Genomic DNA, 19,411 nt, shown 5'->3' on the forward strand with positions numbered 1-19,411 from the left:
ATTATAATAAAGAACTTATCTTTGTGGGAAAAGAAGCAAAATACATCCATTTTAAATCATGATAGCCTTGCCATCAATTCCTGAGTTGAAAACTTGGTTAAACTAGAAAGAATACTAGGAACAAAGGATAAGAACCTGAACTCTATAAGTTACTGAACTCTATAAGTCACTGTAGTGTAACCTATGAAAAAGGCATCTGGTGTAGGCCTAGGTTTAGAAACAATGCTGGTGTTGCTCCTTGAGGTCTGATAAAACTGCATCCAGACCGATGACCTCTTTCTTTTTTTCAGCAACACTTTTATGATAGGCATTAGATTTTGTGAGCAGTGTAAAGTCCTGTTTTCTCTCAGCCTTCTCTGCCATTGCATCTGCTTCTTCTTGCATTGCCTCAATGCTAGTGATTATTTTCTGTCTCTTTGCTGCCACTTTTGTGATTTCAGAGCGGAGCTCTTCTCTTTGCTTGTCATTTTCAGTTTCCTTTTTCTTCTTTTTTTCATCATCAAGGTATTGGACATATCGCATCCTGGCATTTCTGCAATGCTACAAGAGGGGCTTTGGCAATACTCCATCAAATGAGCCACCAGTCAAAGAATCATTTATAAATATAATTGCCTATACATGTCTCAGTAGGTGGAGACTTTGCGCAGCAAAGGCCACGACCTAGCTCAGCTGTCATCATATCTAGACTTACGAACAGCAAGCTGTTTCAAACAGAAAAATTAAAAAGCGAAAACAGAAGTAAAATTCCAGGACAAGAAAGATTATTTCCAGGACATTTGGCCATTTCGATCAGTTTCCAGGTCATTTCAATGACTGGAAAATAACCCTCAAAATTTTCAGGTTTTCCAGGACGCGTGGGAACCCTGAGTAATGCTAATCACAGCACTGACATGCCATCCCAAGATTCTCAGTCATGTCTTTTCTATGGTGAAAACTTTAGTTTCCCAAAATTGCCCCTAAAATTAGCTTTGTATGCAATTTTGTAATTGTGAAATGTGAAACTGCCTAAAATTAGTATTATTATTATTATTTAAGTTATCGTTTGGAAAAGAAGGAATATTGTTCCCCCAAATGTCATTCTGCAACCAAAACCAGGGCCTTTTCTCTTAACCACCTTCCACTGCTGCCGCTCCTTCCATGTGGCTCTCATCTGCCTCATGCACTGCCTACCTGCACATTCATGCCATTAGCTCTGCCTCGTTCCACTGATTTGGGGTTTGTGCTTATTGTTCCCCAACTCTATAAACTGATCCAGTTCAGGATCATTCCAACCACATACTAGGACAGTTGATTTTAGCAGTGCCTTCTAAGTGCTTGCAGGTTAAGCGCTATTTAGTCATGCATTTCCACACTTCCCTTCTGTCTATCTAGCTGTCGTGTCTGTGTCTCCTGGTGTGTATTTATACATTTTAGTTCCGACTCTTAATGCCGTCTTCCTGTACGGGACGGAATTAAAGGGAACAGAGAAAACGAAATGTGTCATACGGCAAACGACGCCATGCAGATTTCAGTCCTGGCACTGGCTTTGCTTCTGAGCCCTGAGTATGGTAAGTCTTGGTAAGAAAATCTTTAATCCCTACTACTTTCTGAGTCCGATTCCCGGATAGTCAGTTTCACAGTCTCGGTGTTTTCACGTTCTTAAACATTAGTGTATTAAACCCAAGTCCTACGGAGGTGCGTGTTTAAACCGAATTGTTATGACTGCGCTTGCGCATGCGGCGCCCCGTCCAGGTCGGTGTAAACGACGAAGTTTCGCCGTTGACCCTATAATTTCTTTTAAACGTTTAAGAGAAACAGTCAAACAGCATCCGAGAGTGTAAACGAGCTCAAACCCAGTATTTCCCCTGTGGTACCCTTTAATAGAGGTGGTGATGTGGAGTTTGTGTTCAGTTTTTCACTATTGTCGCCGGAGAGTTGGAACAGAAAACACATTCGTTCTCTTTTGTGCGACTGACACTGAAAGTGTTTTACATAAAAATGATTTTGTTGTTTTGTCTGAATTAGTGCGAGTGCTACACCTGTAACCGTCCGTCGACTTTAAACTTGCCTATGTAACACTCTTAAAAATTACGGTTCCTTATTGTCTCTTTACTGGATCGTGTGATTCATTGTAGAACCGTTGCTTCACAAGTAACTCTTTTATTCTATAAGGGCTCTTTGCATATAACGTTGGTTCTCTGAGCTTTGAAAAGTTTCCTAATTGTGGACCAAGCAGACATCTTTATAATAGTCGGATACGAACAGAACCGTGCAATTTTATTGTATACTTTACAGCAAGAATCCTTGTAAAATCAGGAACTATTTTAGTAGGCATTTTAGCAGTCTGTTATCATCTATTCATGGTCATTATATCGATTTAAATAAAAAAAGTTTTTTTGTCTAGATCCTTCATGTGGATATTTTTTGGGGGGATCCAAAGATGGTTCCCCCATGGCATCGCTCTGAAAAACTACTCCGGCATTTTACTTTTAAGAGTGAACGGTAAGGATATTCCACGACTAACTTTTTCCTGTCTATGTATCCGAGGACTTCTTACTGATATATTTTGGGCCTGGAATACCGTTGAATGGATGAATAAGATATGCAGTGGCTATGATTTAGAATCTGAGTACTGTACATTGGAATGAAAACATTGCTTCTTTTGAATTTGACGCCAAACCGGTCCCATACATCTCATCTCTGCAGGTGTTCTCACCCTAAAAGGACCTGATGTTCTGGAAATGAAGACGACCGAAAGCAAGCACTTCACCTATACATACGATGTGAAATATTACATCAACAACAGAAAATACTGGTGCAAAGGCTATTACCGAAACTACTGCACAATAATTGCCTCGACAACGACAGAAACTAAAAACGTTAAAGTTGATGACAACAAAAATGGCCAGATAACGGTAACTTTGAAAGACCTGTCCACAGGTGACTCTGGGGATTACTGGTGCGGGATCGAAATATTTTACACGAGTGATGATATGCATTACACGAGACTGGAAGTTAACGAAGGTGAGTGTATCAAAAGCAATTCAGACGAAAGTAATCAGTTAACGTTTAGTGTAAAAATGCAGTTTTGTAAAGGTACCAGACTGAGTTTCTGATTTGGTATTTGCTTGTGCGAAATTCAATGCAAAAGTTGGGTGACTGTCAGTGGTATCCGCACGGAATGACAGACACCGGATAATTAAACCGAGAAGCTACTCAGACACGAGCCCAGACAGGCAATCAGTTATTTAAGTCAAAAAGAGCCTTATTGGTCATAATATCTAGTCTGAAACTATAAAAAGGAGAACCTGACAGTTAAATATGCTATAATGGTGTTTTCTCTCGCTCATTATTAAATATCTACTGTATTTATTTATTCCAGCTCCAGAAGAAAACCCGGCTGCTAGGTACTGTATGTTTAAACCTTGTCCTACAGTATTCTGTTCATCCTCAAGGGGGCGATATTTAATTGCTAATCACTCAGTAGCATGTCTCAAGTCAAATGCTTTACGACGCCTGCAGAATACTAAGCAGAGGAAATTATTTCAATATTGTTAGCTTCAAATGGCTGGGCCTGCTTAACGATTTGTCACTTTTCAATTTAAAACTGAAATAACCTTAGATTAACTAATCTTTAATCTAGATCTTACAATTTTACTTCTCAAGAAAATCACAGAAGGCATATGAAACTCACCTTTTTCTAATTTCACATTTTCATTTTTTTAAATAACTGATTTAGGTTTTCACAAGCATGTGGAATATGTTGTTCCTTGTTTGGGGAAAAAAAATATCTTCGATACAGTAAAAGATATTCATACTTCTTCACTTTCTGCACACTTTGTAGTGTGGTAAATTTACTTTTTATTGGCTAACTAAAAAGATTACAATATGCAAGCTTTCGAGGCAACTCAGACCCATTTTTCATCTTGCCTGAAGAAGGGGCCTGAGTTGCCTCGAAAGCTTGCATATTGTAATCTTTTTAGTTAGCCAATAAAAGGTGTTATTTTGCTTGGCTTTTCTCTACATTCATAATGGCTAACACGGTACAACACCCAAGTACTATAGATTTACTTTGAAATGCATACATTTGTAGTTTTTGACCATGAATCTACACTCAGTATCCCATAATGACAAACTGAACGCATGTTTTCAGAAAGGTTTGCAAATATATCAAAAATGAAAGACTCTGCGGTGGGCTGGCGACCTGCCCGGGGTTTGTTTCCTGCCTTGTGTCCTGCTTTGGCTGGTATTGGCTCCAGCAGACCCCCGTGACCCTGTAGTTAGGATATAGCAGGCTGGATAATGGGTGGATGGATGGATGGAACACTGACATCTCCCATTCATATAAGTATTCAGTACTTTGAGTCTCCTTGGGTACGTCTCAACAAGCTTTGCACACATAGATTTGGACAGTCTATGCCATTCTTATTGGCAGGTCCTCTCAAGCTCTGTTAGATTGAATGAGAAGTGTCTGAAAACTGCCATCTTTAGGTCTCTCCACAGATGTTCTATGGGGTATAAGTCTGGGCTTTGGCTGGGCCACTCAAAGATAGTCAGCGACATATCCTGAAGCCACACCCGTGTTTCATGGCTGCATGCTTTGTGTCATTGTCATGCTGTAAAGAAAACCTTCATTCCAGTCTAAGGTAGAGCAGGTTTTCTACAAGGACCACTCTGTATTTGGCTGCATTCATCCTCCCCTCAATTCTGACCAGTCCCCTGTCCCTTCTGCTGATAAGCCGCTCCATAATATGATACTACAACCACTTTTAGGTGGCTGATGAATGCATGGAATTCTGCCCAAGAGTTGAATTTTTATCTGATCAGCCCAGAGAATGTTTTTCCTCATGCCCTTTATATCTTTAAATGACATTAGACAAACGTCAAGTGGGCTGTTATATATCTTTTACTCAGGAGTGGTTTCTGTCTAGCCACTCTATTATTAACACCTGATTGATGGAATGCTGCTGAGCTGACATGGCCGTCCTTCTAACAGGTTCTCCCATCTCAGCAGATTACCTTTGAAGCCCTGCTATACAGATTTTGGTTACAGATCTGTTTGATCACCACCATAATCAAAAGCCTTTCTTACCTCCTGACCCAGTTTGGTCAGATGGCCAACTCTAAGAAGTGGTGGTTTCAAACTTCTTTGATTTCACAATAATTGAGATTATTGTGCGCCTGGGGACTCTCAAAGCTTTAGATGTGGTTTGATACCCTTGACCTAATCTATGCCTTGCCACAATTTGATAGTGGATGTCTACAGAGAGTTCCTTGGACTTCATAGCTTGGTATTTCTCTTGGCATGCAGCGTGAATTGTGGGACCCTATATACACAAGTGTGTGCCTTTCTGAACAATGTCCAGTCATTTAATTTTGTCACAGTTAGACTCTCTTCAAGTTCTAGAAACATCTCAAGGAGAAATAAAGCAAACAGGAAAAATATATATGCTAGGGGGCTCTGCCCCCTGCTTACTTTGCTCTCCTACCCCCATTGTGGTTTCTTTGAAATTAAACTTGTCGTAACTTTAATTGTTGCGTGACCACAGATTCTCATAGCGTATGGTCCATTATTGTGTAAATCTACATTTTGAGCACTGAATGATGCAAATTCGAACAGATTATTGTAGACTCGGATATTTTGCCTGTAGTGTTTGTGGATTTCACTTTCACCAAACAACAAATCTTTTAATTCTCACAGATACGCCTCTTCATTGGGACGCAACACTACTTTTCCCTGATGACAACACGAATTAGTCGATCTACAAGTCTCTGACTTAATCTTTAAAGCCTTGTAATATGTGCAGTAAGACTGTGGAAGATTGTGGGTTTGCTTCCCGGTTCCTCCCTGTGTGGATAGCGCTTTGAGTACTGAGAAAAAGCGCTATATACATGTAATAAATTATTATTATTACATACTTCTGACATATCACCTATGTCCATATATTCAATCTCTTTTTGCTGTTCTGTTTTTTCTCCGAGTAATAATTTCCTTTTGGTTGTGCTAATGTGATCTTTATTTTCTTTTTTTGATACTTTCGAATTTTATTACTTTCATATTCTTTAACCCGATCTGCATCTGTATCGCGCCAACGTTTTTGAACGTCTTTACGAAGTCTTTTATTTCTGACCCCAATTGGACTTACGAGGTTTTCAATTCCACTTCGTCTGGGCTGATTATTACTTTCCTTATTTTCAGAATTTGCACATAGATTATTATTATTATTATTATCTGGCATTGCTTTTGAGTGGTTCAAGTCCTATCTTACAGACAGGACTGAGTATGTAGCCTTGGGGGATGCTAAATCTCATACCCACACTGTCACCTGTGGAGTCCCACAAGGATCAGTCCTTGGGCCAACCCTCTTTAATATCTATATACTACCCCTGGGTCACATCATCTGCAAGCATGGAGTTTCATTCCATTGCTATGCCGATGATACACAGCTCTATGTGAGACTGGATTTGACTTCTCTTACACCTCCATCAACTTTTTCCTCTTGCTTGGATGAGATTGAGGCCTGGATGTCCAAGAACTTCCTCAAGCTGAACAGCACCAAAACTGAAGCTCTTTTAATTGGCACCCCCCCCCCCCCCATCAACATCGTTCCTCTGTAAATTGTATTTCCTTTTCTGATCGTACCATTACCCTCTACCCTTCTGTTACAAATCTGGGTGTCAAGTTAGACTGCCATCTGTCATTTGATATACACATCCTTCACCTTTGTAAAACTGCATTCCTTCATCTCCGAAACATAGCCAAACTCTGTCCCTACCTCTCCCTCTGTAATGATGAAAAGCTGGTTCATGCCTTTGTCTCATCCAGACTGGACTATTGTAATGTACTCCTCATCGGGATACCCAACAAGAGCCTTCAAAAGCTCCAACAAGTTCATAATAGTGTTGCAAGAATCTTGATGAGAGTGCGGAAATATGAACATATTTCACCAATCCTTCGGTCACTTCATTGGCTCCCTATCCATCTCCGTATCGAATACAAACTCTGTTTGCTCACTCATCATTGTATCCATGGAAATGCTCCACAATATCTCAAGGAACTCCTTATATTACAATCCACTACAAGAAACTTCCGTTTTACAAATACCTACCGTCATCGCCCCCCTATGACGAAACTTCATACAATGGGAGACCGAGCCTTTGCAGCCGCTGCTCCACAGCTCTGGAATGCCCTACCAGAAAGCCTGAGAACACAGCAGATTGTGGGCTATTTTAAAAAACAGCTAAAGACTTTTCTATTTAGGAAAGCATATTAACAAGAATGCTATAATTATTGTTGTTTTATTCTGTGTTTTTATCTTGCCTTACCTTTGTTTAATCTTTTTATGTTGCACTTTGAGATTTACTGCTAATGTAAAGTGCCCCTATAAATAAAATGCATTATTATTATTATTATTATTATTGTTCTTTTTTGCATTCTTTTTTGCCTTCTTTTCTCTCCAATGCTTTTGAGTCTCTTTTTGATGCACTGCCCTTTCTTCTTCGCTTAGTCGTTGATGTGCCATCTAGAACATATAAAATTGTTAAGATCTGAGAGCACATGAAGTGTGTCTGCCAAAAGCATTCCAACAACTGAGAGGTTAGATGTCCGTGATTTGGTTTTAAATTGGTTGTTCTTGCGGGACATTAAAGTGTCTTTCTGAGAAGGTCACGTCTTGACCCAAGATTTATATATATATATATATATATATATGCTGTATAATATGTGTGTATAAATTAACATAAAGTCATAATATATAATAAATGATCAAAAAAGTCTGTATACTGTTTAGCTTATGTGTTCATATTTTAACATAAAATATATAACAGATGGGGGCGGCACGGTGGCGCAGTGGGTAGCGCTGCTGCCTCGCAGTTGGGAGACCTGGGGACCTGGGTTCGATTCCCGGGTCCTCCCTGCGTGGAGTTTGCATGTTCTCCCCGTGTCTGCGTGGGTTTCCTCCGGGCGCTCCGGTTTCCTCCCACAATCCAAAGACATGCAGGTTAGGTGGCTTGGCGATTCTAAATTGGCCCTGTGTGTGCTTGGTGTGTGGGTGTGTTTGTGTGTGTCCTGCGGTGGGTTGGCACCCTGCCTGGGATTGGTTCCCTGCCTTGTGCCCTGTGTTGGCTGGGATTGGCTCCAGCAGACCCCCGTGACCCTGTTTGGATTCAGCGGGTTGGAAAATGGATGGATGGATGGATATATAACAGATTTCATAATGTAATTTATAGCATATTATAGTAATCAATGTCATAAAACACAATTAATGTAAGTTAATTTCTTTCTTTCTTTCTTTCTTTCTTTCTTTCTTTCTTTCTTTCTTTCTTTCTTTCTTTCTTTCTTTCTTTCTTTCTTTCTTTCACAGTACCCAGGATCAATTCCTCACAGTTATGTCCGTGCTGGCTACATTAATCATAATTGCTGCTGTAATTCTGCTTTTTAAAATATTCTGTAGCAGAAAGCGAACAGAACGTAAGTTTGTTTCTTCAGTCTGAGTTGTTCCGAATGCACTATGCTGTTGAGTTATTTTAGCGGTCCTTTCCATTTCATAGGTCGTGTAATAAGATGCCTCATTTCTGTTTTTCTAACATGCGGTTGTGTTGTTTTGTCTTTTTATTTGTAAATGTGTTGTTGTGTAATTAACACATACAGGTACAGATTCCCACGTCCACATATTTGTCTTACATATTATAAAGTATCTCCAGTTTACAGCCAGATCTGCAACAATCAGTACACAAAAAAAGACTTTTTACTCAGTTGAAATAAGACAGGATGTTAATTAAGGTTAAAAAAAAGAAAAAAAAGTGTGCCATTTAGTGTCCCAACGGCTTTACACCTACACAAGTGTTAGACACTTGGTTAAAAAGCCCCAAGTGGATCCCTATCTTAACCAACACCATTTTCTTCATACATTTCTCAGACTTGCCTCACTTAGCCTTCTTTCTACCACCATGCACCTCATACTTGTAAATTCACCAATCTCCAACACGAAGTGGCCTCTTAAACCCACCCTTTTCCCCCTTGATTTACCTTGGAAGCAACAGGCTCTGGACTGTCAACAGCATTTCTTGTTGTGCACTTGTGCTGCCCTCTTTTAGCATGGATGACGTAGCCTTACTTCCCATGTTGTGCCCTGATCTTTCCATATATTAGTACCAGTGATTTGTGTCCAGTGTTTTCAGACCAGTTACAGGCTTTCACCCATATTTATGCTGATGCCTGTCCCAATAAGGTATGCCTCACAGTGACATTCCATTACTCAGACCATTTCCTAATGATCAACATTATCATGGCCTAGTCTCTCATTGGGGCTAGGTGGGCTACTGCATCCATCAATTGGGCATACACTCCCTTGGAATCAGTGTGTTAGAGACTGCAGCTTTTACTAAACCAGACGTTTTGGCTTTATAGCAGGAAGGCAGGAAGGATGTGTTTTTGGGCAGGAAGTGGAAATGAGGTCATCACCAGGGGCCGTAAGTACGATCAGGATTGGAGACAGAAGTGATATGTTCATGAGGGCTTTCCTTCTGGTGGTCTGTAGGAAGAGAAGAACAGGCATTAGTGCTCATCACCAACCCCCAGTCCAGTGTGTCATTACCCCGAGTTAAGCCCTTTGCCTGCCTCTCAAGTGCACATGTGTGACATTACCTTCTTATATAATACGTTACCGTGGCTGTCCGTTTGTCTGTCCAGGATTTTAAATCACCTATAGCTCACAAACCACTTGAACTATTGACCTGAGATTTGGTACACATATATTACATGGCATCTACTGTCTATTTTTATTATTCTTTTTATCTTTATTTTATTTTATTTTAGAATCAACTCTCGGTAGCAGCCAGCGGGGCGGCAGTGCAGCGCATGCGTACGGACGCTGTTCTCATTCCCTACCACCTTCGCTGTCACTTCCCCTACCTCTTCATGTCTTAAATCATTCTTAAGTCTTCAATCTGCCTCAAGTGCCAGCTTAAGATAAAAATGAAGGAAAACGTACTTAGCAATTGCAACACAAACACTGACTTAATCAGTTTTAATGCAAAAAGATGCAGATGAAACACGAGAAGAAGCGGGCCGCTAGGGTAGAGAAAAGAAGAGCTGCTGAGGAAGCAGCAAGAGCATCAACCTCTGAGCAAATGAATGTTAAACGTACAGCACAATGTACCTGGTGCAACAGTGGTGAGTCTAAGAAAAAGAAAGAAATAATAACACTATGAAAGGATACATCTATCTCAAAGGAAAGCTTCTAGCAAAAGTGTGCAGTCACAAGGTTCCTGCAGTTGGCTTTGGCCACTTTGAGAGTATGGGAGGCATGATTCCTAGGTGTAGGTAGGAGTGATGATGTTCATCCATCCATAGTTGAGCTCTAATGTTCATTTGCAGCTTTATATTTTTTTGGTTTCAAACTATTAACATGTACTTGTCAAACATGGACTATATCTTTTTCTGGCATAAGTAAAATAGAAATACTGTAGCACACAATAACTGTTGACCATACACTGACTATCAGACCACGGGGTACACCTACTCTATTTTAAGAGCCTGCCTGCATTGTCTCCACTTGTATCTTCCTATCTTCGTGTCAAGTTACTTACATGGCAGTAATGTCTTCTCCCTGTCAGATAGTTTGCATAGATTAGATGTTTTCAGCTGTGTCAATTCATGGCCTTAGGTACCAATTCTGATTAAAGTAATGTACTGGAATAAACCTCTCTGATCACAGTGGCATACTTTAAACCTTTGGCTCCAGCTACACTGTACTGAAAGTCCTGTGGTGGACCCTCCTGTGACTAGACATCCCAGCCCATATGTTTCTTTTCAATAATGGTATTTATAAAAGCATTTGAGATTAACTTTGTAAAACCTTTTTACATGTAAGTCTGAAGAATCTGTCATTACAATTCTTTTTTAGGCACTGAAGTCCTTGGTCTGCACAGCTCCCCTTCCACAGCAGAAAAAGCAGCAGAAGTGAGTTGATTTCTTTTTCTTCTCTTAATAGTACTAAACAATGAAAGTAAACTGACTGAGGTCTGCGTTTGTCTGTTCCTTGAATATTTCCTTTATTTATAATTTTTGTATTTTCAAATTTATATTCATTTTTTAGCTTGTTTTTGCTTGCAAAACAATGACAGATGCTAAAATAAAGACTGAAATATTAAAAACCATAGGGTCAGTATTGTCATGTGTACAGAGTGCAGTGAAATTTTTACTTGCATTTCTTAATGAACGTGCAACATGTTGCTACACTCTGGTGCCACGTTGGTGAATAGAACAACGTTACCTCGAAACGTCTGACTTTTTTGCCACTCTCACCTTGCAATTCACAAGCTGTTTTAGGGCAACTGTATCATTTAGAAAACAATCTACTAGCAATCCCTTAACATCCCCTATTTATTTTGTTTTACTGAAATAGCCAATCATAAAGACAGTTAAGAAAGTAATAGAAAAATGGTTAAAGTCCCAAAAAAGATGCATTACTGTTCATTTCAATAGAAATTTCCACAAAATGAAGAATTACAGATGTGAACTGTCAAAGATCCAAATTATTCAAAAATCCATCGGATTCAGCATATAACACTTATTATGTGTTATTAAACAAAAGATCATTTTTGCTTTAAGAGGGCATTAAACATTGGAGAAACATACAGTAAGTGAATCTTGCACTCTCAACAATCAAGTTTTTACAGATTTTGGATAATCCTAAATAGTGACGTCAACCACATGTCACGATTCATCTGTTATGGAGGCAAATGCAGTAGCAATGAGCTAAATGTGCAAGTTTTGATCTGCACCCAGTTCGGTGAAAATGATGCTAAAATTAATTTTGCAGGTGATTTCACAACTGTGGAATGCAAAACTCAATTAAAGGAGTTCTTTGCATGTTTTAAAGCACGAGTGTGCAGATTCAGTCCTGGAGGGCCGCAGTGGCTGCAGGTTATTGTTCCAACCCAATTGCTTAATAAGAAGCACTTACTGCTCAAGTAACATTTCTGTTTCACTTTAGTTGTCTCGCCCGTTAAGATTTTGAACCCTTATTGCTTATTTTAGTCTTAAACATCTGTATTATTGGGTTTTAATTGCTCCTATTTAGCAATAAGATGACAAAAGAGACCAGCATTTCTCCATTTAGCTTGTTTCCATTTACACCTGTGTGTATTTATCATGCACTATTGGGTTTAATTAAATTCTTGGAAGGAAAGTGAAGAGAAAAAAAGTGAAGGACTGAGAATAACTCGTCTGTTTTAGACTTCAAATCATTTAGAAGATACTAGGGGGCTCAGCCCCCTGCTCGCTTCGCTCGCCAACCCCTGGTGTTGGGAATGACAAAGAGCGCGATGTATGAATGAGATATAGAATAGTGTGACGGTGTAGATGATGCAAATAGAAAGCAAACAATAAAGTGTGTGGCACAGTGTAAAGGTTTATTTGAAAATTTCTTTGTACACGCCGTTTAAGTGTAAAAGGTAAATCCAGCTCAGAACTTGTAAGGTCATTTAAGATGGTTATTGTTGTGATCAGAGTCAAGTTTGTCAGAGCTTAGAAAGAGTTGTGTCTCTCCAGGAAGTAATGGAATGACTTGGGTATTTATGTTTTCCACATTAATATTTTTTGGACATAATATAGTGCGTTGTGTTAAAAGGGGCATTTGGTCTAATGAGATTGCTGTTCCAAATCTCTCTGTAACTAAGTTGTCGCAGATAAGGAATTGAGGAATTGTAATAATATGTGGCTGAAGTTCATCTGTATTGGTGAGTGTACCATCTCTCAGTTGTAATAAGCAATTGTTATGATCTGGTTCTGGACATCGTATCTTTTTTACTAACTGTATCTTTTGAAAGCAATGCCAATTGTCTGCGTATTTTAAGGTGCACTGAACAATAGCTGAGTGCATGGCATCTGGAAGAATAGCTAATCACTGTCTAAAATCTCCTCCTCATAAAAGTACCTTTCCTCCAAATCGAATATTATTAATAAACGTTTGTAGAAGTTTATGAATGGTGTTGAGTAAGTGACTTTATGCCATTGAACATTCATCAATAAACAACATTTTTTCAAGACGGATGTCACGTGCAGTGCCACCGTTAATGTTCATAGTGGATACCGATTTGTAGGATCTAATGTAGTTGATAAAGATTTCACTTTCAGGTACATCGTCAGTTATAAGCCTCTGTAGATATTCAGTATATGAATGTAAAGAAGGCAGTCTAATTTGATCCTTTTGACAACAACGTGTAAATGTATAACTTGTATTGCCAGTTGTTTCTTCAGGGAAGTGAACTGAATGACAATGATTGCAAATGACATTCATTAATTCGAATGAATTTTCCTGGTGTATGTTTTCCTTGTGCCGTTTGAGAGGCGCGTTGTTGCATGTGTAGTATTTGGGACGTGTTGTTTTGGAGCTGTAATCGATTTGCCTGTGCTGTGTGAGAAGCCCGTTGTAGCCTTCGCTGCCATTAACGTATGTCTGAGACGGGAGGTGTTTCGTTTTGAATCCGTGCCTGTTGCGATGCAGCACTTTGATTGATAGTTTGCGTCATGTGGATCTAGGATGTAGATTTGTGCATATTTTCGTTGTTGATTTGTTTCAGGGTGCACTGTTCCAATGCGATGCAGTATTTGTGCATATATGCGAAAGCAGTATGGGCCATTGCCTTTTGGTGGCCTGATATTTACTCCGGTATATGCAAAAGCAAATGAACTATTGTAGGATCTAATGCAGTTCATAAAGTTTTTACTTTTAGGTACATCGTTAGTTAGAAGCTTTAGTTGAGCTTTGCGTTTTTGGAGTCGAGACATTTTTTCTTTTAGAAATATGGATAAGTAATAAGGAGTATTGCACTCACTGTTAATATGGAGCCTTTTCTGCGGTTGAACGGTTAATAGTGCCTTATTGTAATGAGATCCACCTATGCTGCATAGCCGTCTATTTTGTTGTTTCTTTCGTGTTCGTGTGTTTGTTCCTGTTATCCTTTCCTTTTCGTTTTGTACCCGTGACCGTGTATTCATGACTTGTTTCTTTCTCAGCATGCGAAATATGGATAAGTAATAAGGAGGTTCGCAGTCACTGTTAATATGTTTCCTTTTCTGCAGTTGAACGGTTAATAGTGCTTTATTGTAAGGAGATCCACCAATGCTGTCTAGTGTGAAGGTGTTGATGTTCACTTTAGAATATGTGGCTTTGGGTGTCACTTCTTATGGATGTGTGTGGGGGGGGTTGAGGATTGTTGTCGCGCGAGCGTCTTCTTTCTATTTGTGTTCCTGTGTCTTGTTGAATCCCCCTCTTTGTGTGTGTCCCGTCCCTTGCTTGTAGGGTCTGTGGGGTGGTTTTGTGTTCTTTTTTTTGTGTTCCATGGGCTTGTTGAATCCCCCTCTTGGTGTATGTCCCGTCCGGTGCCTGTAGGGGGGGGGGTGCCTTGCTGTTGTGCGCGAGCCTCTTTTTTTTTTTTTTTTTTTTTTTTTTGGGTCTAGTTTCGTGTGCAATGTGTTTCGTGCTTTGCTTGCGTTTGAATACTTTTTTATGTGCCTTTTCCTTTTTTCGGTGCTCTTTGCGCCTCATTTCTCAATTTTTCCTGTGCTCACTCCTTTTTTCTGTGGTCTTGTCCGCCTCTCGCGGCCCCTCATCCGCCTCTCTCGCCCTCTTTTGTCCGCCTTTCTCGGCTCCTCAGCCGACTCTCGCGGACTCTTTTTGCGCCTGCGCAGTACGTCTTTTTGCAGCTACGGCCCATTGCCGGATGTGCCTGCGTCCATCATCCGGTTTAGCATTCTCGGTTAGTAATATAGATCCTTAGAAAGGAAAAAAAATCTAGGATATGAAAATGACCTGACATAGCAGAGTTAAAGCACTAACAAGCCATGAAATTAAATAATTGACAAGGATTGGTTTTTAATTAAGCAACTGGGTTGGAACAAAAATCTGCAACCACTGCGGCCCTCCAGTACTGAATCTGCCCACCCATGTTTTAAAGGTTTTGTGGGGTGGGAAAAAAGGAGTATTGTCCCCTAAAGCCTCATTTGCATTTCTGTGTACTTTTCTGAATAAAAACTGCATAACGCATGGAATCCATCGGCCACCATTCAGATCAATTCTATTAATGCCTCTCATTCTCAGAACGGCGTAGTGCATTTTTTTAAATTTGAAATGGTGCCCATTTTCTTCATGATGATACATTAAAACACACCATCTTGCACATTACTGTGTTTTCTCTTAAGGAAAACTCATTACATGGGAAGCCCACCTAGCAACTGTTCTTTCTTGTTTCTTGGCTCCTACAGAAGAGGTTGAGGGTGGGCACTATGCAAATCCCATGGAGCTTCAGGTTTCTTTTCTGCCTCTGATGCTTCTCCGCGATTGTGATTGACAAGACTGTCATTATAATTGTGGATTGTATAACCAGAACATTTCTGGCAAGACAACTGAATGTTTACAAGCCACAAGAAAATAGTGTGATGATTCTTTCCCCTGTGATTTTATTTAAATACTACTAGGGGACTTCACCCCCTGCTCGCTTCGCTCGCCAACCCCCGTGTTTGGTTTTCTGGATACACACTTTTAAGATTTTTTTTCTTTGAATTGTTGCTATTTCATTAGTTTCACTTTTATTTCAGAACTTATGTAAAAACAATATTTGGAATCTTTCGAGTCCCAATATGCTGAATCTTTTAAATGAGGTCAGTGAGACATGTGTTTAATGACTTTGTCAGGTTAGAGATAATGAAAACTGGAATTCAAAAGACTCAAAAAAAACGTGGTGCGAAACACATGCAGAGCAAGATACAGAACATGAAAGCAGAAAAAAACAACAGTGTAAAAACAAAGAAAGTAAACATAGCAGTGGCGCAAAAAAAGAGAAATTATTACTCGGATAAATAATTAAAAGGCGAATAGAGATCGAACATATGGACACAGGTGATTTGTCTGAAGTATGTAAATATTGTAAGGCTTTGAAGTTTAAGTCAGAGAATTTTAAAAACGTGTTTTACCTCACATGCATTTATTGGTTACTTTGCAAAAAAAAATTATTAACTGCTGATGATGTCTGTGCTGAAATTCCAAACAGAGAAACCTATCCTGAATCATCTCTAACCTGCTCTGCATGTGTTTGGCCCCCTTGTTTTTTAACCTCTTTATGACATTTTACTTTGTTTTCTACTCTGTCTTTTATTTCTGACCTCGCTTTGTCCTGCTTTTTATTCAATGACACGTGGTCCGTGGTGATTATTTTCCCTTTTTCGAGTATTAATTTCTGTTTGTTTGCGCTCCTGAGATCTTTGCTTTCTATTTTTTATACTTTCTAATTTTAATACTTTCATATTCTTTAACTTTCTCCACATTTGTATCGCGCATACATTTTTTTTTGGAGCCTTTCGAATTCCACTGCTTTCATAATCTGCTCTACATGTGTATAGCGGCAACGTTTGTGAACGTGTTTATGAAGTTCTACTTTGTCTTTTACTCTGTCTTCTAATTCTGAGCCAGATTGGATGTGCTTTGTTTCAGTTCCTCTTGTTATGGGCTGATAATTACTTGCCTTATTTTTTGAATTTGCACCTAGATTATTTTTTCTTTTTTGCTTTTTTTTCTCTCCAACACTTTTGAGTCTCTTTTCTCCACGCTGCTTTCTTCTTCGCTTATTCGTCAACGTTTCATTTATAACGTATTGTCCTTATACGTTTTATATGCACCTAGACCCTGGATCTGTGTGTGCTTAAATCCCTCACAAGACTGAATGTTTTGCTGCCCCGTTGTCCTATTTGATAGATTGTAAGTAGGGCGTGTCTTGCAAGAATCTCATATTCTACGTCATTGCGAGACGGTCCTGGGTCAATCTCTTGGCACAATGTCTCATATTTAAGCTCCTCGCGGGTCTTTTAACTATCTTCCTTGATCTTAATGTGAAGATCATATATCGTCTCCTAGTCATTCACTCCCACAGGATTTTTTTTTATAATAGAGAGAAATGACAGGCAAACTCTTCTGTCAGCGAACTGGCAGGTAAACATTTTGATGAAGTTTATAGGAAAATAAAAAAGTACCAAAACGAGACACAAAATTCAAGGTTGAGAGAACAAACAAGAGGTCAAAACAAAAAGTAACACACAAGAAGAGTTTACACAAGGCTTTTTGAGTGTCTTAGTATCTGCACATTAGATAATGAAATGAATCCCTAGCCATTCTTTAATCCTGTCGCATCAATTATGCATAAGTCATGACCTTAGAGGCCTTGTCCCTAGACATATGAGGAAGCCAAATTAACAAGGAGATCTCAAGATGGCTGCGATTGAGGATCAAAAATGACATTCAGGACATTGCAAGACTAAACACAACATCTAAACCATTAGGAATTTCAATTAATTAACAAAAATGTCAGAAATTTTGCTTAACCACTTTTTTTTTTAAACAGGATCCAGAGGTTGATGAGTACGACTGTAAATATGCCGATCTGCACATAAAACCCCAGTCGTCTGTGAAGGACAGTCAAGATGTCGTCGCTAAAGAGGAGGTTGCCTATTCAGATGTGATTTTCAAATAGCAGAAACCAGAAAGAGGAAATTAAAAAGAAGGACTGTGAAGTTTTAACACCACAATCTACTGATGTAAGGACCCTCGGTACTTGTGTGTGCGTGTCTAAGGAACTGGGGGTCCAGGTGTCAGAATGAAGAGCTTGTGCTTTTTTTTTTTAATTCTAAATACGAATGTGTTCTTGTTTTAGGACTGAGGATGAATTTTTAAAATAACGCATACTTTCTCATTGAAATCTGGACACTTTAGGATTTCAATATATTTTTCAGATATACCAACTTTAATCATTGATATGTGAGAATTACATCCATATTAAATTTTAAAGGATCAAAAGAGATGAATATTTAGACTAAACTTATTTTTTACATTCTTTTTCACTTAAAGTTGGGTCATTTGGTTTGTTGAGGTGCTGTTGAGCTGTGTATATGCATTGCAGCTCAAGATAAAGCCATCTTTCAGGCTAGTAGAATCCAAGTCATATTTAAGAAATTCGTACCTAAATGCATACCCTCGACACTTCCCTCTAGTCAAGTATTCATCTATCCATCCATTAATATTTTCAACTGATAATATTAAGTGGAGGGTCACAAAAAGGCAGGTCCTGTCCCAGCAGCAACAGGCAGGAGCCATTCCTAGGCTCATCTCTGGACCCTCACAAGACGTAATGACACTAGGCTAAGTTTTGTGTTGTTGAAGACTGGTGACTAGTGAAATAAGCAAATTCAAAGGCTTAAAACAAGTACAGTATATTGTAATAATTTAGTAGTGGATAGAGTGACTGGTTCACTACTGTCATACCAAAGCCCCTTAAAGTGCTGGCACATCCTTGTGTGTATGCTCTTTCATTTATCTGTTTTTGTAAAAAGATAATTTGTATAAGGTTATTCTCTTTTAACACAACTGGCCCTGCCCCCCATCACACACACCCATCACCTACTACTGTAGGTTTTTATTTCAAGGAAGTCACCTTCTGTTGTGAAACAGAAGTGTCTAAAACTTAAAAAACAGTTTAGAAGGGCTTTACTGTCATAAAATTAATGCCAAAGCATATGTGGAAACCAAAACATTAAACCGCATTTGCGGACAACAAAACACATTTTCACACATGAAAACAAATTTTCATAATTTTCAAAGTAATCATCCATCTGTCCGTTAACACAAACTGCTAATTCTACTTTTCACAGCACAGAGAGCTGAAACAATCAGGCTTTTTATATAACACCCTTAACAAGATGCCAGACTCTCTACATAACTTCCATCAAACTCTGCCTTGGACCTTGTGTTATGAATTATAGTTTCTGGTGCCTTGAATTAATTTTTGTTTGGTTTTGTTGTATATTTTTCATGGTTATTATATTTTATAATATCTTGTTGTTGATTTTCTTTGTCTCCATAGCCATACCATTTATAACAATGATGTCCATTGCCGGTAACATGTTTGGGCAGTTGTTGCATGTGATATGGTCTTGTGGTGGATATTTAAGAATGTTGTGCAGTAATTCAGATGTCCAAGTTTTGCATAAAAACAATGCAAAACAAACTTTAATGTGGATTAGTTATATAAGGAAAGCATATCAGACATCAGAAGCTTTGCTTTGAGCTTTGATTTAATTTAGTTGCCTTATGTCTTCAGCTTGTCAGTCAGTTTTGTTGTTGTCCCTCTGCCTCTGACCTTCTGCAGTCCTTTCTGACTATTCTTGTGTCTTGACCCTTTTGTTTTGCTTTCACTTCACAATCAACTTGAATTCTTCCTGACTTATTGGATAAACTTTTAAACAGCTTGATTCTCTGAAACTATGGTTACAAATGATTTGTGTAGCTGATTCCTAGAATATGCTATGAAAATCTAAAATCTATAGAAGAGTATTGCAAGGTGAAATGACCCACTCACAACAGGCATCACAAGTGGGCAC

At 39.0% G+C, this 19,411-nt stretch overlaps 1 protein-coding gene across 2 annotated transcripts; it reads left to right on the top strand.

Annotated features, from left to right (window-relative positions):
• Nucleotides 1-1,384: 1,384 nt before the first annotated feature.
• Nucleotides 1,385-17,690, top strand: LOC114647880 (transmembrane domain-containing protein TMIGD3-like). 2 transcript variants are annotated; one of them, XM_051924511.1, is made up of 6 exons: nucleotides 1,385-1,557; nucleotides 2,686-3,003; nucleotides 3,362-3,386; nucleotides 8,343-8,449; nucleotides 10,887-10,942; nucleotides 17,380-17,690. In XM_051924511.1, the coding sequence occupies exons 1-6, from the start codon at nucleotides 1,545-1,547 to the stop codon at nucleotides 17,506-17,508; spliced, it is 648 nt and encodes a 215-aa protein (XP_051780471.1). In that variant the 5' UTR covers nucleotides 1,385-1,544; the 3' UTR covers nucleotides 17,509-17,690. The 2 variants fall into 2 exon arrangements, with proteins under 2 accessions (XP_051780471.1, XP_028652389.2); XM_028796556.2 differs by having other exon boundaries at nucleotides 1,387-1,547.
• Nucleotides 17,691-19,411: the final 1,721 nt, after the last annotated feature.

This window comes from Erpetoichthys calabaricus, chromosome 3, assembly GCF_900747795.2.
Source record: "Erpetoichthys calabaricus chromosome 3, fErpCal1.3, whole genome shotgun sequence".
Lineage (NCBI taxonomy): Eukaryota > Metazoa > Chordata > Cladistia > Polypteriformes > Polypteridae > Erpetoichthys > Erpetoichthys calabaricus.